The sequence below is a fragment of the Lutra lutra genome, chromosome 4 (assembly GCF_902655055.1).
Source record: "Lutra lutra chromosome 4, mLutLut1.2, whole genome shotgun sequence".
Classification (NCBI taxonomy): domain Eukaryota; kingdom Metazoa; phylum Chordata; class Mammalia; order Carnivora; family Mustelidae; genus Lutra; species Lutra lutra.
In genome coordinates, this window is record NC_062281.1 from 163,981,555 (window position 1) to 163,999,166 (window position 17,612).

General features: G+C 55.1%; 2 protein-coding genes across 6 annotated transcripts; one reads left to right on the plus strand and one right to left on the minus strand.

Annotated features, from left to right (window-relative positions):
- The first annotated feature begins 928 nt into the window (after positions 1-928).
- Positions 929-4,790, plus strand: C4H1orf210 (chromosome 4 C1orf210 homolog). 4 transcript variants are annotated; one of them, XM_047728443.1, is made up of 4 exons: positions 1,259-1,302; positions 2,411-2,441; positions 3,377-3,493; positions 3,622-4,790. In XM_047728443.1, exons 3-4 carry the CDS (start codon positions 3,475-3,477, stop codon positions 3,939-3,941), a joined length of 339 nt encoding a protein of 112 aa, XP_047584399.1. In that variant the 5' UTR covers positions 1,259-1,302; positions 2,411-2,441; positions 3,377-3,474; the 3' UTR covers positions 3,942-4,790. The 4 variants fall into 4 exon arrangements, with proteins under 4 accessions (XP_047584398.1, XP_047584396.1, XP_047584399.1 ...); XM_047728441.1 differs by having other exon boundaries at positions 1,269-1,302; positions 2,411-2,484; XM_047728442.1 differs by lacking the exons at positions 1,259-1,302; positions 2,411-2,441 and adding an exon at positions 929-1,208.
- Positions 4,791-14,084: 9,294 nt separating this feature from the next.
- TMEM125 (transmembrane protein 125) lies at positions 14,085-17,341 on the minus strand. 2 transcript variants are annotated; one of them, XM_047728538.1, is made up of 3 exons: positions 17,193-17,341; positions 15,735-15,872; positions 14,085-15,513 (listed from the first exon to the last, which is right to left on the minus strand). In XM_047728538.1, exon 3 carries the CDS (start codon positions 15,372-15,374, stop codon positions 14,712-14,714), a length of 663 nt encoding a protein of 220 aa, XP_047584494.1. In that variant the 5' UTR covers positions 15,375-15,513; positions 15,735-15,872; positions 17,193-17,341; the 3' UTR covers positions 14,085-14,711. The 2 variants fall into 2 exon arrangements, with proteins under 2 accessions (XP_047584494.1, XP_047584495.1); XM_047728539.1 differs by lacking the exon at positions 17,193-17,341 and adding an exon at positions 16,118-16,239.
- Between the last annotated feature and the right edge of the window lie 271 nt (positions 17,342-17,612).

Here is a 17,612-nt window from a genome sequence, read left to right on the forward strand (position 1 = left end):
CAGAAAGAGCCCAAGCAAAGCCTGGGAGGGAAGACCATATGGGTCGGAGGGATAGAGAACAGTCTGGTGTGGCTGGCACAGTGTGCCCAGGTAGGTGACGGACCAGGCAGGAGAGTTCTAGAAGGGGCCACTGGCAGCAGGAGTTCAACTCCAAGCTAAGATATTCAAAGTCCTCAGTGGAGGAACTGACCTCCACTTGGTTGTCCTGGGGTCCCAATGACATGCCCTAGGGACAGCCCTTGCTCTAGCTGTGCCCTGTGGTTCCCTGTGACTTCTTCGTTTGTACTCTTCCTCCTTTCAATATTTATTGAGAATCTGCCCAGTGTCAAGGGCCAGGAACCCTGCAGTCAGGATCAGGACGGGGGTGGGGGGAGGTGGGTGGGGTGTGTGTGTGTGGGGGGGGAGCACCAGGAAAGCTCCTGGGAGGGTGGGAGGCAGCACCGAGGGTGCCCTGGTTAAGAAAGTGGGGCTTGCAGGGAGAAGGCAGAACTAGTCTGGAAGGACCTAATGCTCGGGAAGGTGACTCTGAGCTAGGTCTTAAAGGACAAGAAGGCGCTAGGTCTGGGGATGAGGAGGAAGGCAAGAGGGAAAGGTTCAGAGCTGGCTCTGTGGGCTCCCAGGATCCTCGAGATCCAGATTCAGATGATAGGGCTAGAAGCCTCTATCCTGGTCGACACCTAGGCACACAAGTAAACCCCAAGGGCACAGGTACATTTCCCATTGACCTCAACATTCCCCACCCCCTTCCCCCAGTCCCCCAGCGTAGGCTTACAAATATTTTTGCAGGCCATTCTGAGTGTCCTTGGTGTCTATGGGTTTGCAGGGAGGAACTCCCTCCCTCTCTCCTCCAGTTCCGTCCCACCGCCTTCCCGGGCCTGCAAAACTCCCCCTTCAACTCTAGACTTTGTACGGGTCATGGGAAACACACTAGCTTATGGGGCCGTCGACCTGAGCAGTCGCACTGCTGAGATGCCTGCCTGCTCCTTCTAGAGCCTGTTGGACGCCCTCTCTGGATCCCAGGAACACGCCGCCCCCTCCCCCTACTTCTCACCGGGCGCTGGGGGTGGGGGTGGGGGCCTGCGCCAGAAGGTTCCCAGCAAAAGACGAGCCAGAAGAGTAATTAAACCTCCGGATTGGAGGCTTCGCCCGCAGTTTGGCCCTCCGCCCTCACCTGAGGATTAGGCCCCGCCTGCTGGCCGCGTCCCCAGGTGTGTCAAGTGGCAGCTCGGGCCCACCCACCTGTCTGCGTTCTGCCCGCCCCAGCCGGAAGCTTCCTCCTTGGACTCTGCACAGTTCCTACAGGTGGGGAGCAGAGGGGAAGACTTTGGGGGGCCTGGGAGGGGAATCCCACAGATCTCTGAGGGCTCCTGGGAGTTTTAAAAGGAGCCCCAAATCAGGGTGGAGTGTATATGTCTGTGAGATCAGAGACTGTGTGTTTGTGGAAGGAAGAGATGTGACATGTGGGGGTAGGGTGCCAGCCTGTGGGGGTGTGTGTGTCCTTGAGAAGGAGTCACAGGGGCAGGGCAGGCAGGAAAAGAGTAGGAGTGAAATTTTAGAGACATCCATTTGAATACAGTTCGTTTCCATTTAAAATCTGATTTCCTGAGGATCCAGTGCCTATCGTGGGGCCCAGAGTAGGCACCCAGTGAGTGAATGAGTGATTGAGCCCTCCTTTCTGACGCCCCGCTTCACTCTCCAGCTCCCCCTTCCTCCTCTCCTACATGCCCTGATCAGCTGAGCACCACCTCTCTGCTAGCACCAGGCCACCCATGAACCAGACTGGTCCTTGGCCCCAGGCAGCTGCCCATCTAGTAACTGGCCACTTCTGCTGGGTAGTTGACTGCGTAGGGCAGGGAAGGGGTCCTCCAAGGGGGTCCTGGGACAGTCTCACAGGAGGGTGTGGTCTGATTTGGCCTGGAGGGGTGGGATGGCTGGGCAACAAGAGGGAGGTGAGCTGTGTGTGTGTGTGTGTGTGTGTGTGTGTGTATGTAGCATGGGGGAGGGAACTGTGGACAAGAGGGCTAGTTTGGCCCGAGGGCCATGTGCTGGATTCTGGGGCCTGGAAGAACAAGCTGAGAATCTACTTGCAGCCCTGAGGGCTTGGGGAACGGTAGAAGGATGTTTAAGAGTTGGGGAGTGATGGGGTCAGATTTGGGCTTTAAGGCCCATGCCTCCGGGGAATGGGCTGGAGGCAGGGCAAGGTGGATTAGGAGGTCCTGTAGATGAAGGTGGCTTGGACTGGGGCAGTGGCAGTGGGGTGCAAGGGAGGGGCAGAGCCGTTCCAGAGATGTTTAGTTCCAGGAAGAACTCATGAGGCTTGGTGACAGGTTGGAGGAGAGGAGGGAGGGTTTCAGGAAGATTATTAAAAAACATGGGAGGTACTCCCCTAAACTAGATGCTACTCTCCTAGGTGCTTTCCTAGCCTGGATACTCTTCCCCAGGTACTCCTCTGATAATCTGTAGCCTTAGCTGTTCCTCTGACAGGTACTTCCCCAACCTAGGTGCTCTTCCTCTAGATACTCCTCAGATTCAGGTGTTGCTCCCCCAGACATTCCTCTGACTCAGGTGCTCCTCCTGCTGGTGTTCCCAGGCCTAGGTGATCTTCCTCCAGATCCTCCCTTAATTCAGGTGCTCCTCCTCTCGCTCCTCCCTAACCCTAGTGGTTCTTATCCAGATCATTTCCTCATCCAGGTGATCTGCATTTGGCTACTCCTTGAATACTGCCTCCCTTGGGGGCAGATGGAGGTCAATGGACGAGGGATGTGTCTGAAGAGCTGAGGGTCAAGGTTGGGTAGCAGGAGCTCCTGACCGAGGAGGAGTGGGGTCCCCTGCCTGGGCAGGGACTGGCACTCTCCTCCACATGTAGTCTCTACTTTGGTTCATCAGCTCTAAGCAATTGCTGTTGTCCAACCCCTGGGAGCCAGAACCGCCTCTGCCCCCCCTTCCCATCCCGCCGACCAAGCGGTATAGCAGACTAGACTCTGGACCCTGGTTCCAGAGACCTGGGTTCAAGTCCTGGGACGTTGGCTGAGTTAGTTCACCTTACTGGGCCTCAGAATCCTCATCTACAGAGAGGGGATCCTTTTTATACCCACATTTACAGGGGTCTGTGAGCACGTTGTCCAGAGCTTGAATCAGACGTAACGTTGAGTAAGTTCCCTCATTGATTTTTTCTGAGGCTTGCAGAGCCGGACCCTGCAGCTTTCCCTTACAGATAGCCAATTTCCAGGTGTGCGGCTCTTTCTCTTTTGTGCACAGCTGGTTGTGGCCAACTGTCCAGTGTCCAGAGATTGTGCAGTGCCCTCACATGGCCGTGCGTCTGCCTGAGAACGGCACCTGTGCTCCCCGGACACCCACTTGTGTGTGTATGTTCTAGGACTCTGGCCTCCGGGGCTGCCAGGCATCTGGGGGTTTCCTTGGAGCTCAAGCTTTTCTGGCAGAAGCCGAGGCTCACCGGTGTCTTCAGGCCCCTCCATGCGTGAGACAAACCAAAGTGAGTGAGTGGGAAGGAGGCCAGGGAAGTGGGGAGAGGTTGGGGGAAGGACCCCGCCCCACACCTTTCGGTTTCTCCAGGGAACCCATCTAGGGTCCCCATCCATAATGCTGTCCCTTCCTCTGCAGCCACTTTGGAGCCCTCAGAGCTCCCAACAGCATCGTCCATGTCCCCCGGAGTGGGTGCTGGGGCCCGGGCATGGCCCGTGCTGGTAGGGGTTGTGCTGGGGGCTGTGGTCCTCTCTCTCCTCATCGCACTTGCTGCCAGATGCCACGTCTGTCGCAAGTACCGTGCCAGCTACCAGCACCGCCCGCTGCCCAGGACAGGGAAGGGGATCTGCCCGGAGGTGGCTGAAGAGGATGATGATGGCTTCATCGAGGACAATTACATTCAGCCCGGGGCTAGCGGGCTGGGGACCGAGGGTAGCAGGGACAACTTTTCCTTCTGAGTCCCGATCTCCGGACACCCCACCCCAACCCCGTGCCCATACCTGACAATGTAAAGATAATGGAGACTACACGGGGACCGTGAGGCTCAGGGACAGAGGTATCTAGGGCTTCAGGGCGAACCAGGGGTAGAGCATCCCTTCTTACCCTGACACTGACTACGAAAGTGACAAACCTTCTCTTGCTCTGTAACCCTCAATGGCTCCCTGCTGTTCTCAGGACAACCACAAGGGCCTGGCCTGGGAAATAAGGCCTCTTTCCACCTCTTGATTTCCTTTCTCGCCTTTCCCACTTCACCCCCTACTAAACAAATTATTTGTTATTACTGTTTTCCCACATGGTGTTTTTCCATGCGCTTTTTCCTCACATGCTCTCCTGGGCCTACACTGCCCTTCTGTTCTCTCAAATCCTCTGTGACAGAGGGCACCTGGAGGGGGACTCACTTGGTGGAGTGGCTGGCTCTTGATTTCGGCTCAGGTCATGATCTCAGGGTCCTGGGATTGAGCCCTGCACCGGGCTCCCTGCTGAGGATTTCTCTGTCTGTCCCCACCCCACTCCCCGCCTCCCCGGCTTTCACAGTGCGCCTGTGCTCTCTCTCCCTCTCCCTCAAATAAATAAATAAATAACTATTAAAAAGAGATCCTCTTTGACAGTGATGAAAATCCCTGGCCAACAGAGCCCCTCTGGCCCGTCTACCTGCCAGCATTTCTGGTGTGCTGGAATGATAACAATTGAGCGGGTGAAAACCAGTGTGCCAAGTTTCCTACTGAATTTTTTTCAATGAAGTGAGTAATCTACATGGTTACATGACATTTTTCACAGGTAGTAATAAATTGATTTTCATTTTAAATAAAAGTAAAAAAGAGTCACTGATTTTTATTTTCCTGAATTGGGACTTGTGGGTAAGGTGTTCCTTGTCGGGGCACCTGGGTGGCTCAGTCGGTTAAGCGTCGGCTTTTGGTTCAGGTCATGATCTCAGGGACCCCGCATTGGGCTCTCTGCTCAGCCAGCAGTGAGTCTGCTTCTCCCTCTTCCTCTGTTTCTCTTGCTTTCTCTCTCTCAAATAGATGAAATCTTAAAAAAAAAAAAATGTTCCTTGTCACTCGTAGCTGGAAGGCACTGCCCGCATATCCCCTCCTCCAGGAGGCCTCTTGTGAGCCCTCCCTCTCACTGCATCCTGTGAGTCACTCTGCCCTTCTGTGACCACAGTAGATTGTAATCTGTATTAGAGTTTGTACGTCCATCTTACCGTGCCTGTCCCCATGGCTAGACTGTGAACTCTCTGAAGCCGCAGGCCGTGCCTCATGCTGTGTCCTCATTCTTGCCCATGGCCAAAGCTAAATAAATATTTGTCAAGTTTGTTTCATGACTGCAGGCTGAGGAGTGAGGAGATGAAAGGTGAGGGAGGGAGTCAGATGTGGGAGACTTTATCAATAGTTGATCAAGAGGAGGAAGGCAGGTACATCCTTGCTGGTGAGGAGATTGGGGCAAAGGAAGCAGTTGTGTGTGTGTGTGTGTGTGTGTGTGTGTGTGTGTGAGATTCAACAATTCCATACATTACTTGGTGCTCATCGTGACAAGTGTACTCTTAATCCCCATCCCCTAGTTCCCCCGTCCCCATGCCGCCCCCCCTGCCGTAACCATCAGTTTGCTCTCTGTAGTTAAGAGTTGTTTCTTGATTTCTCTTTTTTTCCCGTTTGTTCATTTGTTTCTTAAATTCCATGTATGAGTGAAATCCTATGCTGTTTGTCTTTCTCTGACTTATTTTGCTTAGCATTATACTCTCTAGATCTATCCATGTCATTGCAAATGGCAAGATTTCATTCTTTTTCAGAGCTGAATAGTATTCGTGTGTGTGTGTGCGTGCGCGTATGTACCACTTCTTCCTTATCCATTCATCTGTTGATGGACACTGGGACTGCTTCCATAATTTGGCTATTGTAAATAATGCTGCAATAAACATAGGGGTGCATGTATCCTTTTGAATTCTTTGGGTAAATAAATACCTAGTAGTGTGAATCATGGGTCGTAGGCTAGTTCTTTTTTAAGATTTTTCAGGAACCTCCATAGTTTTCCAGAATGGCTGCACCAATTTGCATTCCCACCAACGGTGCACGAGGGTTTCCCTTTCTCCCATCCTCCATATTCTCTTATTTTAGCCATTCTGACCGGTGTGGGGGGATAGCTCATTGTGGCTTTGATTTGCATTTCCCTGATGCCGAGTGATGTTGAGCATCTTTTCATGTGTCTGTTGGCCATCTGGATGTCTTCTTCGGAGAAACGTCCGCTCATGTCTTCTGTAAAACTAAAAGACAACTTGCTGAGTGGGAGATTTGCAAGTGACATATCCGATAAAGGGTCCGTATCCAAAATGTATAAAGCACTTATACAACTCAACACCAGAAAACCAAATAATCCCAGCAAGGATCGAAGAAGGGAGCAAGTTAAGCTTCTTTTGGTTGCAGGCAATGGGAAGAGAATGAAAGGGACAGGGGACTCAGGAGGGCAGGGAGCAAGTGACTCCAGGAGCCTGAGGACAGGAACATACTCTTATTTGTGGACATTAATGAGACTCCATGCCTGGGACCCCCAAGTTCTTGACTTCAAGTTTCAAGTACTCAGGTAATAGTCTCATCAGCCCAGTGTGGGTCAAGTATCCACCACTGGTCTAACCAGCTCTGAACAGTGGCAGGCTCCATTAGTGCAGATGTGATTTTGGGAGCCTGCCTATTTGTTCCAGGTCATTCCCAGACAAGGGTAGGTCATCATGAAACAGATGGTCACCCCGCATACACCCATTGGAGGCAGCGCTGGCCTTTGAGGAAGGAGCCAGCACAGAAGAAAGGTGAGGGCAGGACTGATATAGGGAGGGGCTTGAGAAAAAGGTTGGTGGAGGGCTGCAGGGCAGAGTCGAGGGGGGCCCTGGGCAGTGATGAAGCTGAAGGGTGGGCCAAATCATCTAGGGCTTTGGCACCAAGAGAGCTTGCATTTTAACATGAGAGCAGCTGAGGCTCTGCTGTGGACAGTCAGGGAGTGATGTAATCATGATAGAAAAGTCATTCTGGATGCCGGGCCAATGGGTCAGGAGGCAGAGACCCCGAGGGAGGTAAGACCTGCCTAAGGTATGGTGGGGAACAGAGATTCCAGACACACAGGGAGGCAGGGTTGGTGGGCTTGCTGCTCCTGGATGTGGGGAGTAGGGAGGAGGCAACAAAGTCACCCTGATTTCTGGTCGGGTGGCTGGGCACCTTGGGGAGGGGCCGGCTTTGAGGGAACAAGGATTCAATGCTTGATGGGCGATTTCCAGGGGGAGATGCCCAGGGACAGCTGGATTCACCTGGGAGAAGTCCGGCCTGCTAGTGTGGGTTTGGAACTACTCTGCAATGGGGTCACTGAGACCCAGGAGTGAATGAGATCGGGGCATGGGTGGAGGACCAATCAGGGAAACTGACATTCAAGGGCTTGTCAGCAGAGAAGGATGTGGCAGGGGAGCCCAGTGCATGTGTCCCTAGCCCTAGCTGTTGTTCCTGAGTCCAGAGACAGTCTGACCCTTGCAGGCCTGGAAAGTCCCCGTGTCTGGGACAGCAGCACAGACAGCATAGACAGAGACCTTGAGAAAGACCTTGAGTAGCAGAACTAGGGGCCTCAGGGCATGTCCTGAGCGAGGAAAGAGCTGCTGGAAATGCAGTTAGGCCTGTTCCCTCCGCTTATGCCCCCTCAGTGCCTACGTGGAGGGGTTGTCCTATCTGAGTTCTGGGCTAGGGAGTAGCTCAGCTGTCCCCATGGTCACATACCCTTCAGGACCTGAGTCAGAATGTCCGAGGGATCCAGGGAAGGTAAGGGCTTGTTTTTCCTGAGCCCAGCACCCAGCAAGGGTTGGCAGGGAGAGCTTCCTCCCAGAACCTGCTGTGGGTATCACGCCTGGCTGAGCAGGCCCCTGGGTTGTAGGAACCTTGGACCCTGTCCTGAAGCGCTTTCCTGGATTCCTCTGAGGCATGGTTTCCCCTGTGCTCTACATGCTGGGTCCCCGTGTACACAAAGAGGGAGCTTGATTTGGGTCCACGGGTTCAAAGGCCCAGGGATGCTAGAATCGTGGGAGGCCTGAGACTCAGCCAGAACTCTCTGTCCTGCCTTCTCTGGCTTCAGGCCCTTGCCCCAGCCTGCCTCTGTCCCCAGCCCTCTGCACCCTGTCCTATAGAATACAGCAGGTGTTAGCTGTACCTTTCTGGGTACCCTCAGGGCTGGCTCCCTACAGCAGGGGGCCAGTTTTCATCCTAAAGGGGAAGCTTGCCAAGCCTCCTTCCTCCTCATTCACTCTGGGCTGGAGATTTGAATGTGTCTGTTTCCCTGGACTCAGAAGATCTGAGGCACCTGGGTGACTAGTTGGTTGGGTGTCTGACTGGATTTTGGCTCAGGTCATGATCTCCGGTTGTGAGACTGGGTCCTACGTCAGGCTCTGCGCTCAGTGTGAAGCCTGCTTAGCATTCTTCCCCCAACCCTGCACTCCTCCCCCTTACCTCCCCATGTACGTGGGCATGCACACACACACACACACACACACACACACACTCTCTCTCTCTCTCTCTCTCTTCCTCTCAAATGAATAAATAAAATATATATATAAGATTTTATTTATTCATTTGAGAGGAAGAGAGAGAGAGAGTGAGCACAAGCACGGGGAGCTGCAGGCAGAGGGAGAGGGAGAAACAGACTTATCGCTGAGCAGGGAGCCTGATGAGGGCTCGATCCCAGGATCCTGGGATCATGACCTGAGCCGAAGGCAGATGCTTAACCGGTTGAGCCACCCAGGTGCCCCATAAATAAAATCTTAAGAAAAAAAAAAGAAAAAAAAAGAAGAAAACCCAGTGAGGACAGGACAGTAAAGGACTTGAGTTAGAATCTTTGATACTGTAGAACATAGTAACAGTAGGAACCACCGCCCTGCTGGGCAGGAACCCCCATTTTACAGACTGAGAAGCTGAGGCACAAACAAGTTAACTGCCGCTTGCCTGCTTCACTCGCAGCAATGCCGTGATCTCACCCCAGAGTGCCGATGAACAGATCTAGAGAGGGAGCCTCTTGGTTCTTGGACTTGCTCCCACTGTGCCCGGACTGGCAACCCCCGCCCCTGAGAAGTTTCAGGGCACAAGCGCCCCGTTTGGGAGGGCAGGCCGTGAGGGTAGAAGTGCTATGCCCCAAGCCAGTCCCCGGGGTTGACTTCCATGCCTATGCCCCGTGGAGCCTCACATGTCCTGGGGAACAGTCGAGAAGGTAGCCCCCATCTGTGTGCAGAAAGCTGAGCGTGAGGAGACATGTGTTGGTCCCCTGAGGCCTGGAGGAAGCTGCTCTAGACACCTGAGTGTCCCCAGAAGCCTGCGGTTGCATGTGGGATGTAACTGGATATGATGTAAGAACCACCTGGATTGGAAAGGATCAAAAGTTTCTGGAACATGTTCTTCCAGTATCAGGGTGTCCAGGTGACACAGCGGAGAACCTGGAATGTGACTCCTGAGCCCAGGAGGAAGCTGTGGCAAGTGCCTCTGTCTCCCTCCCCTGTTGCCCAATGGGGACCTCTGTCTAGGCCCAGACCACTCCACTGTCTCCCCATCAGCCCCCTCTTAGCTTTGCTCTTTACCCAGTACCAGCTCGGATTTCAGGGTCCACTAGCTTGACCTTCCACTAACATCCTCACCTCACCTGCCCCGTTGTCTCCCCATTGCCCATTCCAGGTGGGGCTCCGCCTGAGGCCTGCATCACAGGCCCCGTGTGCTGTTAAAAAAAGAGCCCAGGGTCGACCCTGCCCGTGCCTCTGTTCCTGCCTGGTATCTGGCATCCTGCGGGCTCCAGGCTTCCGGCCATCTTGCTGTTTCCTTGGCTAGATTCCCCTCTCCTCCTGAGCAGCCCCTTGACATGGCATCAGCATCACAGAGAGAACAATTGTCAGCCAGGGCCTCCCTCCTCTTTCTGCTCCAAACTTACCTGGTCTGCATTCTTTCTTCTCCCCTATCAAAGTGGCATCGGAAGCCCAAGGCCTCCATCGCAGGCCCTGGAGCCACCCTCCCTGCCTCTCCACTTAGGGATGTTAAGAACCGCCTCTTCTCTGCCTTCTGTCTTAAACTTCTGGTTCTGTCCACATTCTATCAACCCATCGCTTCTCTCCCATCTTAAAAAGCTGCTCAGTCGCAAAGACGGGTTGGTCCCACCCTCCGAATGTCCATCAGATGTGTTGTGTTTCACTCCGTCCCGACAGCCACCCCTTTGTCTGGGCCCCCATCATCTCCCATCTGGGGATGCCATTCACCCCCCAAAGAGGTCCCCTGTCCCTGTTTTTGCCCCTCCCAGTTAATTCCCTACGATGCGGATAGAATGACTGTCCTAAACCACAATTCCGACCAGGCCATTCCTCGGCTTAAAATCCTTCACTGGTGTCCTCCTCACCGTAAGCAATGGTGTCACCCACTATGGAGCTGCTGAAGCCTGGGACTGGGTGCACCCTTGCCTCTCGGCCATGAACGCTTGGGTTCGGGCCCCACAAACTCTCCGTTTCCTTGAGGAAGCCAAGCCTCTGGACCCTCCTCCTGCTCTTCCTTCTTTGTGGGATACCCTTTCTTCTCCATCTCTCTAGCTTGGCCTGCTGCTTCTCGTCCCTCAGGGGCCAGCAGAAATGGCCCTTCTGGGACTGACTAGACATTTCTTCTCATTTGTTCTCTCCTAAAGCCAACTCCCAGCTCTACATTGCAGCCAGCCGGGCCCAGATCCTATTCTGGGCAGAGTACTTCCCTCATTAAAAGCTTTCCATGCTTCTCATTGTCCCGAGGACAAAGTCCAAATTCCTCAGCTGGGCTGACACAGCCATTCCACAGACCAGAGGAAATGAAAGGTGGTGAAACTATTTGGTAGGAGCAAGGTGAAGGCTTCCCGCCACATGACTCATTTTCTCGTGACACGGAGGCCAAGCCTGGGGGTGGAGGGTGTTTGCTGGGGTGTGAAAGTCATGGAGAGAACTTGGGGGCCGCTGTGGAAGGAGGAGCTGACCAGGGAAGATTGTGTAACTGATGAGTACAACTGGGGACCGGTTGAGATGGGTGGTGGTGACACCAGGTTGCCTGGCCATGTGGATTTCTTTAATAACATTTCACCATGAGGCAGACAGGTGGATTTATCCAAGGGCGGGGATTTGCTGGAAAGTGGGACCAAAGGATGGGGGACTAAGGAGTTGAGGACTCTGTCAAGGAGTGGGTGAAATGATGGGTCATGGAATCTTAACTAGAAGGGAGACGAAGACAGGAGGGGCCAGCGGATGGCTGCTGGCAGTGTGGATTGAGATGGGAAATCAGTGAGATGCTCTGAGCAAGCAAACAAGCCGGAGGTGGGGGGTTGTGGGAAGTCAACCCTAGTGATTGCAGAAATAGTAGCATTTCTGCCCTGCCTGTGCCTCAACCCACCTCCTGCCCAGACCCATATTATAAGCTATGTTATAGCTGCGTGTGGTGGTGTTAGTTCCCTAGCGCTTTGGAACTGCTCTCAGGGGCAAAGTCCAGATTCTTCATCTGGCATCCTTCCCAGGAGAGCTCAACAAAGGCCTTGCCCATGGTGGCTGCTTACTGGGACATGTGTGCTGTATAACCCCTCCCCTCCCCTTTCTCTAGGACTGTGTTTCTGTTTTCCTTTAGTTTTTTGTTTTTGTTGTAGCATGCTATTTGTTTGTTTTTCTCAAAGAAACTGTCTGCCTCTTGTTTGGTTTTTTTTTAAAAGTAATCTCTAGGCTCAACATGGGGCTCAAACTCATGACCCCAAAATCAAGAGTTGCAGGGTCCACCAACTGAGCCAGCCATGTACCCTTCCTTTAGTTTTTTAAAAGAAACATCGTAAAAGAGTCTAACCTTTACTCAGCTGCAAAAGAGCAGGACTTCTCCCCATGTTACAGGATGGAGGGGCAGTCTGTGGTCCTTCGATGGCCCTGGAGGTGATGAGAATGGGAGCCCCAGAAGAGGGAAAATTTGGGGGCAGGAAGATTCCAGGCCAATAGTGGACAGTGGCCTAAGTTCCCAACCCGTCCCTGTTCTGGGTAGGTCTCTTCCTGATCCTCGCATACACATTGCCATCCAACCAAGCTGAGTCCTTCATCCATGCAGCAAAACTACTATGTGTCAGGCCCACCTTGGGAGCGAGGGACACACGGATGAGTAACACCACAATCCCGATTCAGGAGACAGGCACACAGGGAAAGAATTCTAGACTGGTGCCTATAGTTGTGGGTCCAGGCATAGAAAATGGGCAACTCATTAGTTTCAGGGGACAGGGCTGGGGAAGATGCCTAGAGAACTGGGTCTTGAAGGGTATGAAGGCAAGGAGAAGAGAGACACGAAGCCTGGGAGAAGTGAGAGGACATGGGACGGTCACGACAGTTCCGTGCGGCTGGCTCCTGGGCTGCTTTGAGGTGTGAGAGCGGCCAGATCATGTCGGGGAGCCCGTGCGTTAGTGTGCGTGCCATGGGGGATCAGGCAAGGACTTGAACGTTTTAGAACAGCCCTGGGGTGCCACCTGGAGCTTCCCAGGTATAGTCTGAAACTGGCCTTCATACGTGGAGTGCAGGAAGAGATGAGACACAGAGACAGGCCACTCTAGATCGGTGGCTTGCAGGTGTAATGGGTAAGGGAACTGACTTATGAGGTTTTTTTGGGTGGCTACAAGGCAAGGATATCTTTGGACTTGCCCGTCAGGTCTTGAAAGTTTATACAGAGGCCTTCAGTGGGTTCAGTCTCATGTGCCATTCCGATAGTCTCCACACAACACAACTGTCTCAAGGCTGTATTCCTGGGGCAGCTTCCAGGAGCTGGAAAGTCAAGTGGGACACACATCTGAAGGACAGGAGAAGGGGTGGGGAACTTCCCATTGCCTGGGTCCAGCTCATGGGTCAGCTGGCGGTCACATTCCCCTAATCCCATCACCTCCCCTAAAGTCACTGGCTCAAGGGTGTGTGTTGGGGTCGGGAGGGAGATGAACTGAAGAAGAAAAGGACAAAAGCAGGGAGCCCCAGAGGGATGCTGCAGAAATCAGACATGGATGGGGAGGGTGCTAGGGGTGAGCCCAGAGACCTGGGCGCCCCACAAACGTGTGTCTGGGGAGTCCGCAGGTGGTGATGTGGTCGCTAGACCCTGCATAAGGAAGAAACGAGGGTGCCGTCGGGGACCATGCTGCGCTTTCTAGCCTGGGTGCTGGGTGAAGGCCACAGCTCCCAGGTGAGACGAGGAGCTGGTTCAGGATGAGGACGAAGGGGATGGGATGTTGAATATGTGGGGTCGGAGATTCCATAGTCCCCGGGCAGAGGTTCTGCTGCTCCGGTAGTCCCGGACATGGCTTCTTGTTTCCGCTCACCTGGCTCCCTCCTTGGCAGGCAACACCCTTCCATCATCCATCAGCTCAGCGTTTTCTCCAGGAAAGCCCCTAGATCTTGGCCCCTGAAAGCAATTTTCTCCCCGTCAGAACCCAGGTAGCTCTACGCTTAGCGCCCCTTGGAGGCCTGTCCGGTGTCCCTGCCTCTCTTGGCTCCCTGGCACGGCTGCGGGGCACCTGACCTTGGATGTTAGAGGTGATCGTTGCCACCCAGGAAGTTCTGTGCCGTAGAAGGGCGATTCCCTTCCAGGGCTGACCCCAAGCAGACAGTGACTCTTACAGCCCAGGGGGGTTTCCAACAACCCTTCCGTGCCTGGGGTTGGGGGGGCAGATGGGGGTGGGGTGCAGAGGGAGGCCAGCCAGTGCAGCAAGTACACAGGCCAAGATATCCCAGTCCCAGAGGTGAGATAGGGAACTGTGGCCTCCAGGGGGAACCAGCTGATGAAACCCCAGTGCTTCAGGATTTACCTCGAAACAGTGCAGGAGCAAATGTGAAGGATTCGGGGTACACTCCCCCTGCCCCAGACCAGAAACCCACCACCTTCCCAAAGGGAAGCCCCTCCTCCCCCCAGCTTGCCCGCACAGTACCAATGAGGAGAAACCACACGCCTGACTGGGGACATGGCACCTTTGTCAGCTAGAGGGAGACACAGAGTATTTATTACCTGTAGAAGGGCAGTTGTTGGGGGGTTATTGGGGAGGGGGAAGGAAGGTCTCTAGGTGAGATGGCCAGGGACAGACAATCACCATGACAGTGGCCACCACTTTTATTGCACACCTGCCACGTGCCTGGTCCCTCCACACACGATGGCATGTGGTCCTCACGATCCAGTTCACAGCACATGACTGCGACTCTCCAGAACCCAGGGCTCAGAGAGGTTCAGTCATTTGCCCCAGGCCCCCAGCTGGTAAGTGGCAAATGGGGGGATTCCAGTCCAGTCCGGCACTTTCTGGAGCCTGTGTCCTTTCACTTTGTCACCTGTTATTCTCCTCGGTGAATAGGTGCCGAGGTGGTCTCCGGGCTAGGTAGGTAACAGTCCCTCCCGGAAACTCCCTGACAGGTGTTACAAGGCAGGGTTGCATCTGAGGGGTGTTGGGAATAAGGGCCAAGAGTCTTCAGGGATCCCAGAGTCAGGGTCACCCCCCCCCACTTCTGAGGAGACACCCCCATGCCTTCCTGTGGCAAGGGGACACGTGGGCTCTTCAGCACAGGTCACACAGCCTCACAGAGGGTCGGACAGTCCTGGGGAGATGGATAGACTCGCACACTCCCTGGCATGTGTCTGTGCAAGCACACGCCCACCCACGTGCACCGACAGCCTGGCGCAGCCCTGTGGCTGCTGGGGCGGGGGGCGGAAAGGGGAATTGGGGCTTGGTCAGATGAGGCTGGCGATGCTGGACGTGGTCTCATGACGCTGGCCAGCAGACAGCTGGCCCGAGATGCTGAAGGTGCTGCCGTGGCCGCCGTGGTCACCGGGGGTGGCGGGGGCGGCTGCGTGGAGGGGAGGACAGTGTCCGCTCAGGCCCACCTGGTACAGCAGCAAGCCCAGCAGCAGAAGTGAGCCTGTGGCAGCCAGGCCGATGCCCACTGACAGCATGGCAGCCAACGGCCGGGCCGGGGCAGGGGCGGCGGCCAGCCCGGCCAGCGTCAGGCCGGTGACCAGCACCACCAGGCCGCTGAGCAGCACCACGAGCGCATCGGCCCCTCCGCCGCTCCGCAGCAGGGCTACGTGGTGGGGCTGGCGAAGACAGTTCATGTCCTGCACTGCCGAGCTCATCAGCTGCTTGACCAGCACCAGCAGGGCCAGCAGGCAGAGCACTGTGCCCGTCGCCAGCCGCCACTCACCGGAGCGGCTGCTGGTGGAGGACAGCAGTGCCACACCACCCGCCCCACAGCCCGCCACCAGGACCACGGCCACGGCGAAGCAGAGTGCCGAGCGCCGCGGCTGCTGGGACCACCATAGCTCTACCTGCTCTCCCAGCATGTCTGGGGGCAGCCCCCCCTGGCCCGGCGGGGCTGGAGCCTCTCCTTCAGACATGGCCAGGGGGCGGGAGAGGGCAGAGGGCAGTGTCGGGGTTAGAGGGTGTGGGTCATGGCCTAGAGCCCCCACCACCTGCTTGGCAGCTAGAGGCCCAGAGTCCCGTTCCTCTCCCCGTCCGGGGTGTGGTCACCATCACCTGCAGGGGGGATCACATCTGTTACCTCCCCAAATAACTCACCCTTTATGGTCTCTCCTGGGAGCCTTGGGGATGATCCCTGGGACTCCTCCCCAGTGTCCCCTGACAGCCCCCTCCCCAGCACTGCCACTCAGGAATGCTTCTCCAATGATCCCAGGAGAGTTCCCCCACATAACACATCCCCCACACCCTCCAGGGAAGCCCCTGGCCCAGCCCCTGACCTCTCTGGCTCTCTCAGTTGCCTGTCCCATCCCGGCTGGCCGAAGGAGCTGGTGTCACAGTGGATGATAGGACCAAGAGCAGAGATAAAGCCTCATTCAGGATCTGCCTCACATGGCCTCAGCTGTCACGGCTGGCTCCTGGGGGGAGGGTTGTGTGGGGGGGAGGGGGTTTATGACTTAACCCTTCTGGAACCAGCAGCCTGACCCTGAACCTTCTTTCTTGGGACTACAGCTACTTCTCTGTGGGTCAGGATGTAATCCCTAACTCTTCCCTTCCTCCATATCTCATCTGATTTCCTACCCACAGCTGCTGGTGCCCCATCCCTCTCTCCCTCAAACCCGGATCTCCCTCCTAAGCTCCAGACCCATAAGCCAATCGTCACCTTCATATTCCCTAGTCGTCTCTGATGCAACACTTCCCCGCCCAAGCTCCGTCATCTTAGCCTAGACCTCTTCCTCTCCTGTTCCTTACTTCCTTGTGAAGTGCACGTCCCAGGGAGGCTACCTGTAAACGTCTCTCCACACGGTCCCTGCTTCCATCCCCGGTCCCTGCTTCCATCCCTGTGCATCCTGCCACATCATCCCCACCCAAGCCCTTCTTCCTGCCTCCTTTCTTCATTCTCCCTCTCACCAACCCCCCCCCATGCCATCCTCCTCCTCCACCATTATTCTAACGTGGAGCAAACGGAGGAGGGCTCTGTCCTTGAACCCCAGCTGCTGTCCTTACCAGCCATGGGACTCTGATGAGGGACCTGACAGTGGTTACTCATTTAACATTTAAACTTCCTCTAGAGGCTAGCCAACATGATTCAAACTGGGCAAAATAAAGCAGCCATGGTCCCTGCCTTCAAGGAAAGCCAGCTTACAGCAGGTGCGTATATGTGATTAAAGCCCCGAGTGGGGGAGTCCGAAGAGGGGCTCAGGGGAGGGTCAGAGAAGCCCCTCTTAGAGCCTCAGTCTTCCTATTGGAAAATGAGGACGATAATATTTATCTTGAAGCATGGGGGCGAGTCATTTGACATCTCCGCTTCAAATGCATAGATGTCCAAAGAACTCTTTAAAATAAAAGAATACATGTTCTCTCCTCCAATTCAGGAGAGGACTCCTGCTTTATACATAGGATGCGGGTCGTGGGTCGTTCCAGGAATATGATGAATGTGGCCCTCCACGGGTTAACACCCCGATGAGTGGTCCTTCCCCACCCCTCTGCAAGGGCAGCCACGCACACAGGGTAGGAGCAGGTGCAGATGCCCCTAAGGGAGGTGGGGGAGGGGCCTTAGGAGTGGACCAGGACTGAATCCCAGCATTCCTCAGGGCTGTGACTTCACTGGTCTGAAGGTGCTAGCACAGGTGTGCTGGGACAGTGGGGCCAGGCTGGGGGTGGGGTGGAGGTTCTCAGGCAGAGCCAGGGGGGAGAAGGTGGGGGCGGTGTGGATCAGGGGATCATGGGGGACTCACAAGAAGTCTGGAAGTGCTGGATCCGATCAGAGCAAGCTGGGCCAGCCAGGCAGGTGGGGCATTCCAGCTCCGTTTCCGGGGAGGTGCTTCACCTGCCTAACCTGCGTCCAGGTAAAGCCTGGGTGTGTGTGGTGGGGGGGGGGGGGGATCAACAGGTGTTTCCTAGGCAGGACTTGAGCCGATTGGCTGACGTGGCACAGCTCCATCTGCCGGGCTGAGGCATTCCAGGGAAGGGAGGGGCTTCTGTCTGCTGCTGTTAGGGCTCTAACACAATTCTCAGATCTGGGCAGTAGGAGGAATGTTGTCTATCTGCCCCAGAGTCCGGACCCTAACCCATCGCTCCAGCTCCAAGCCCAGCTCAGTTTTAGTTCTATCCTTAAACCTAATCCCAACCCCAGGTGCACTTTCAAACCCTAATTA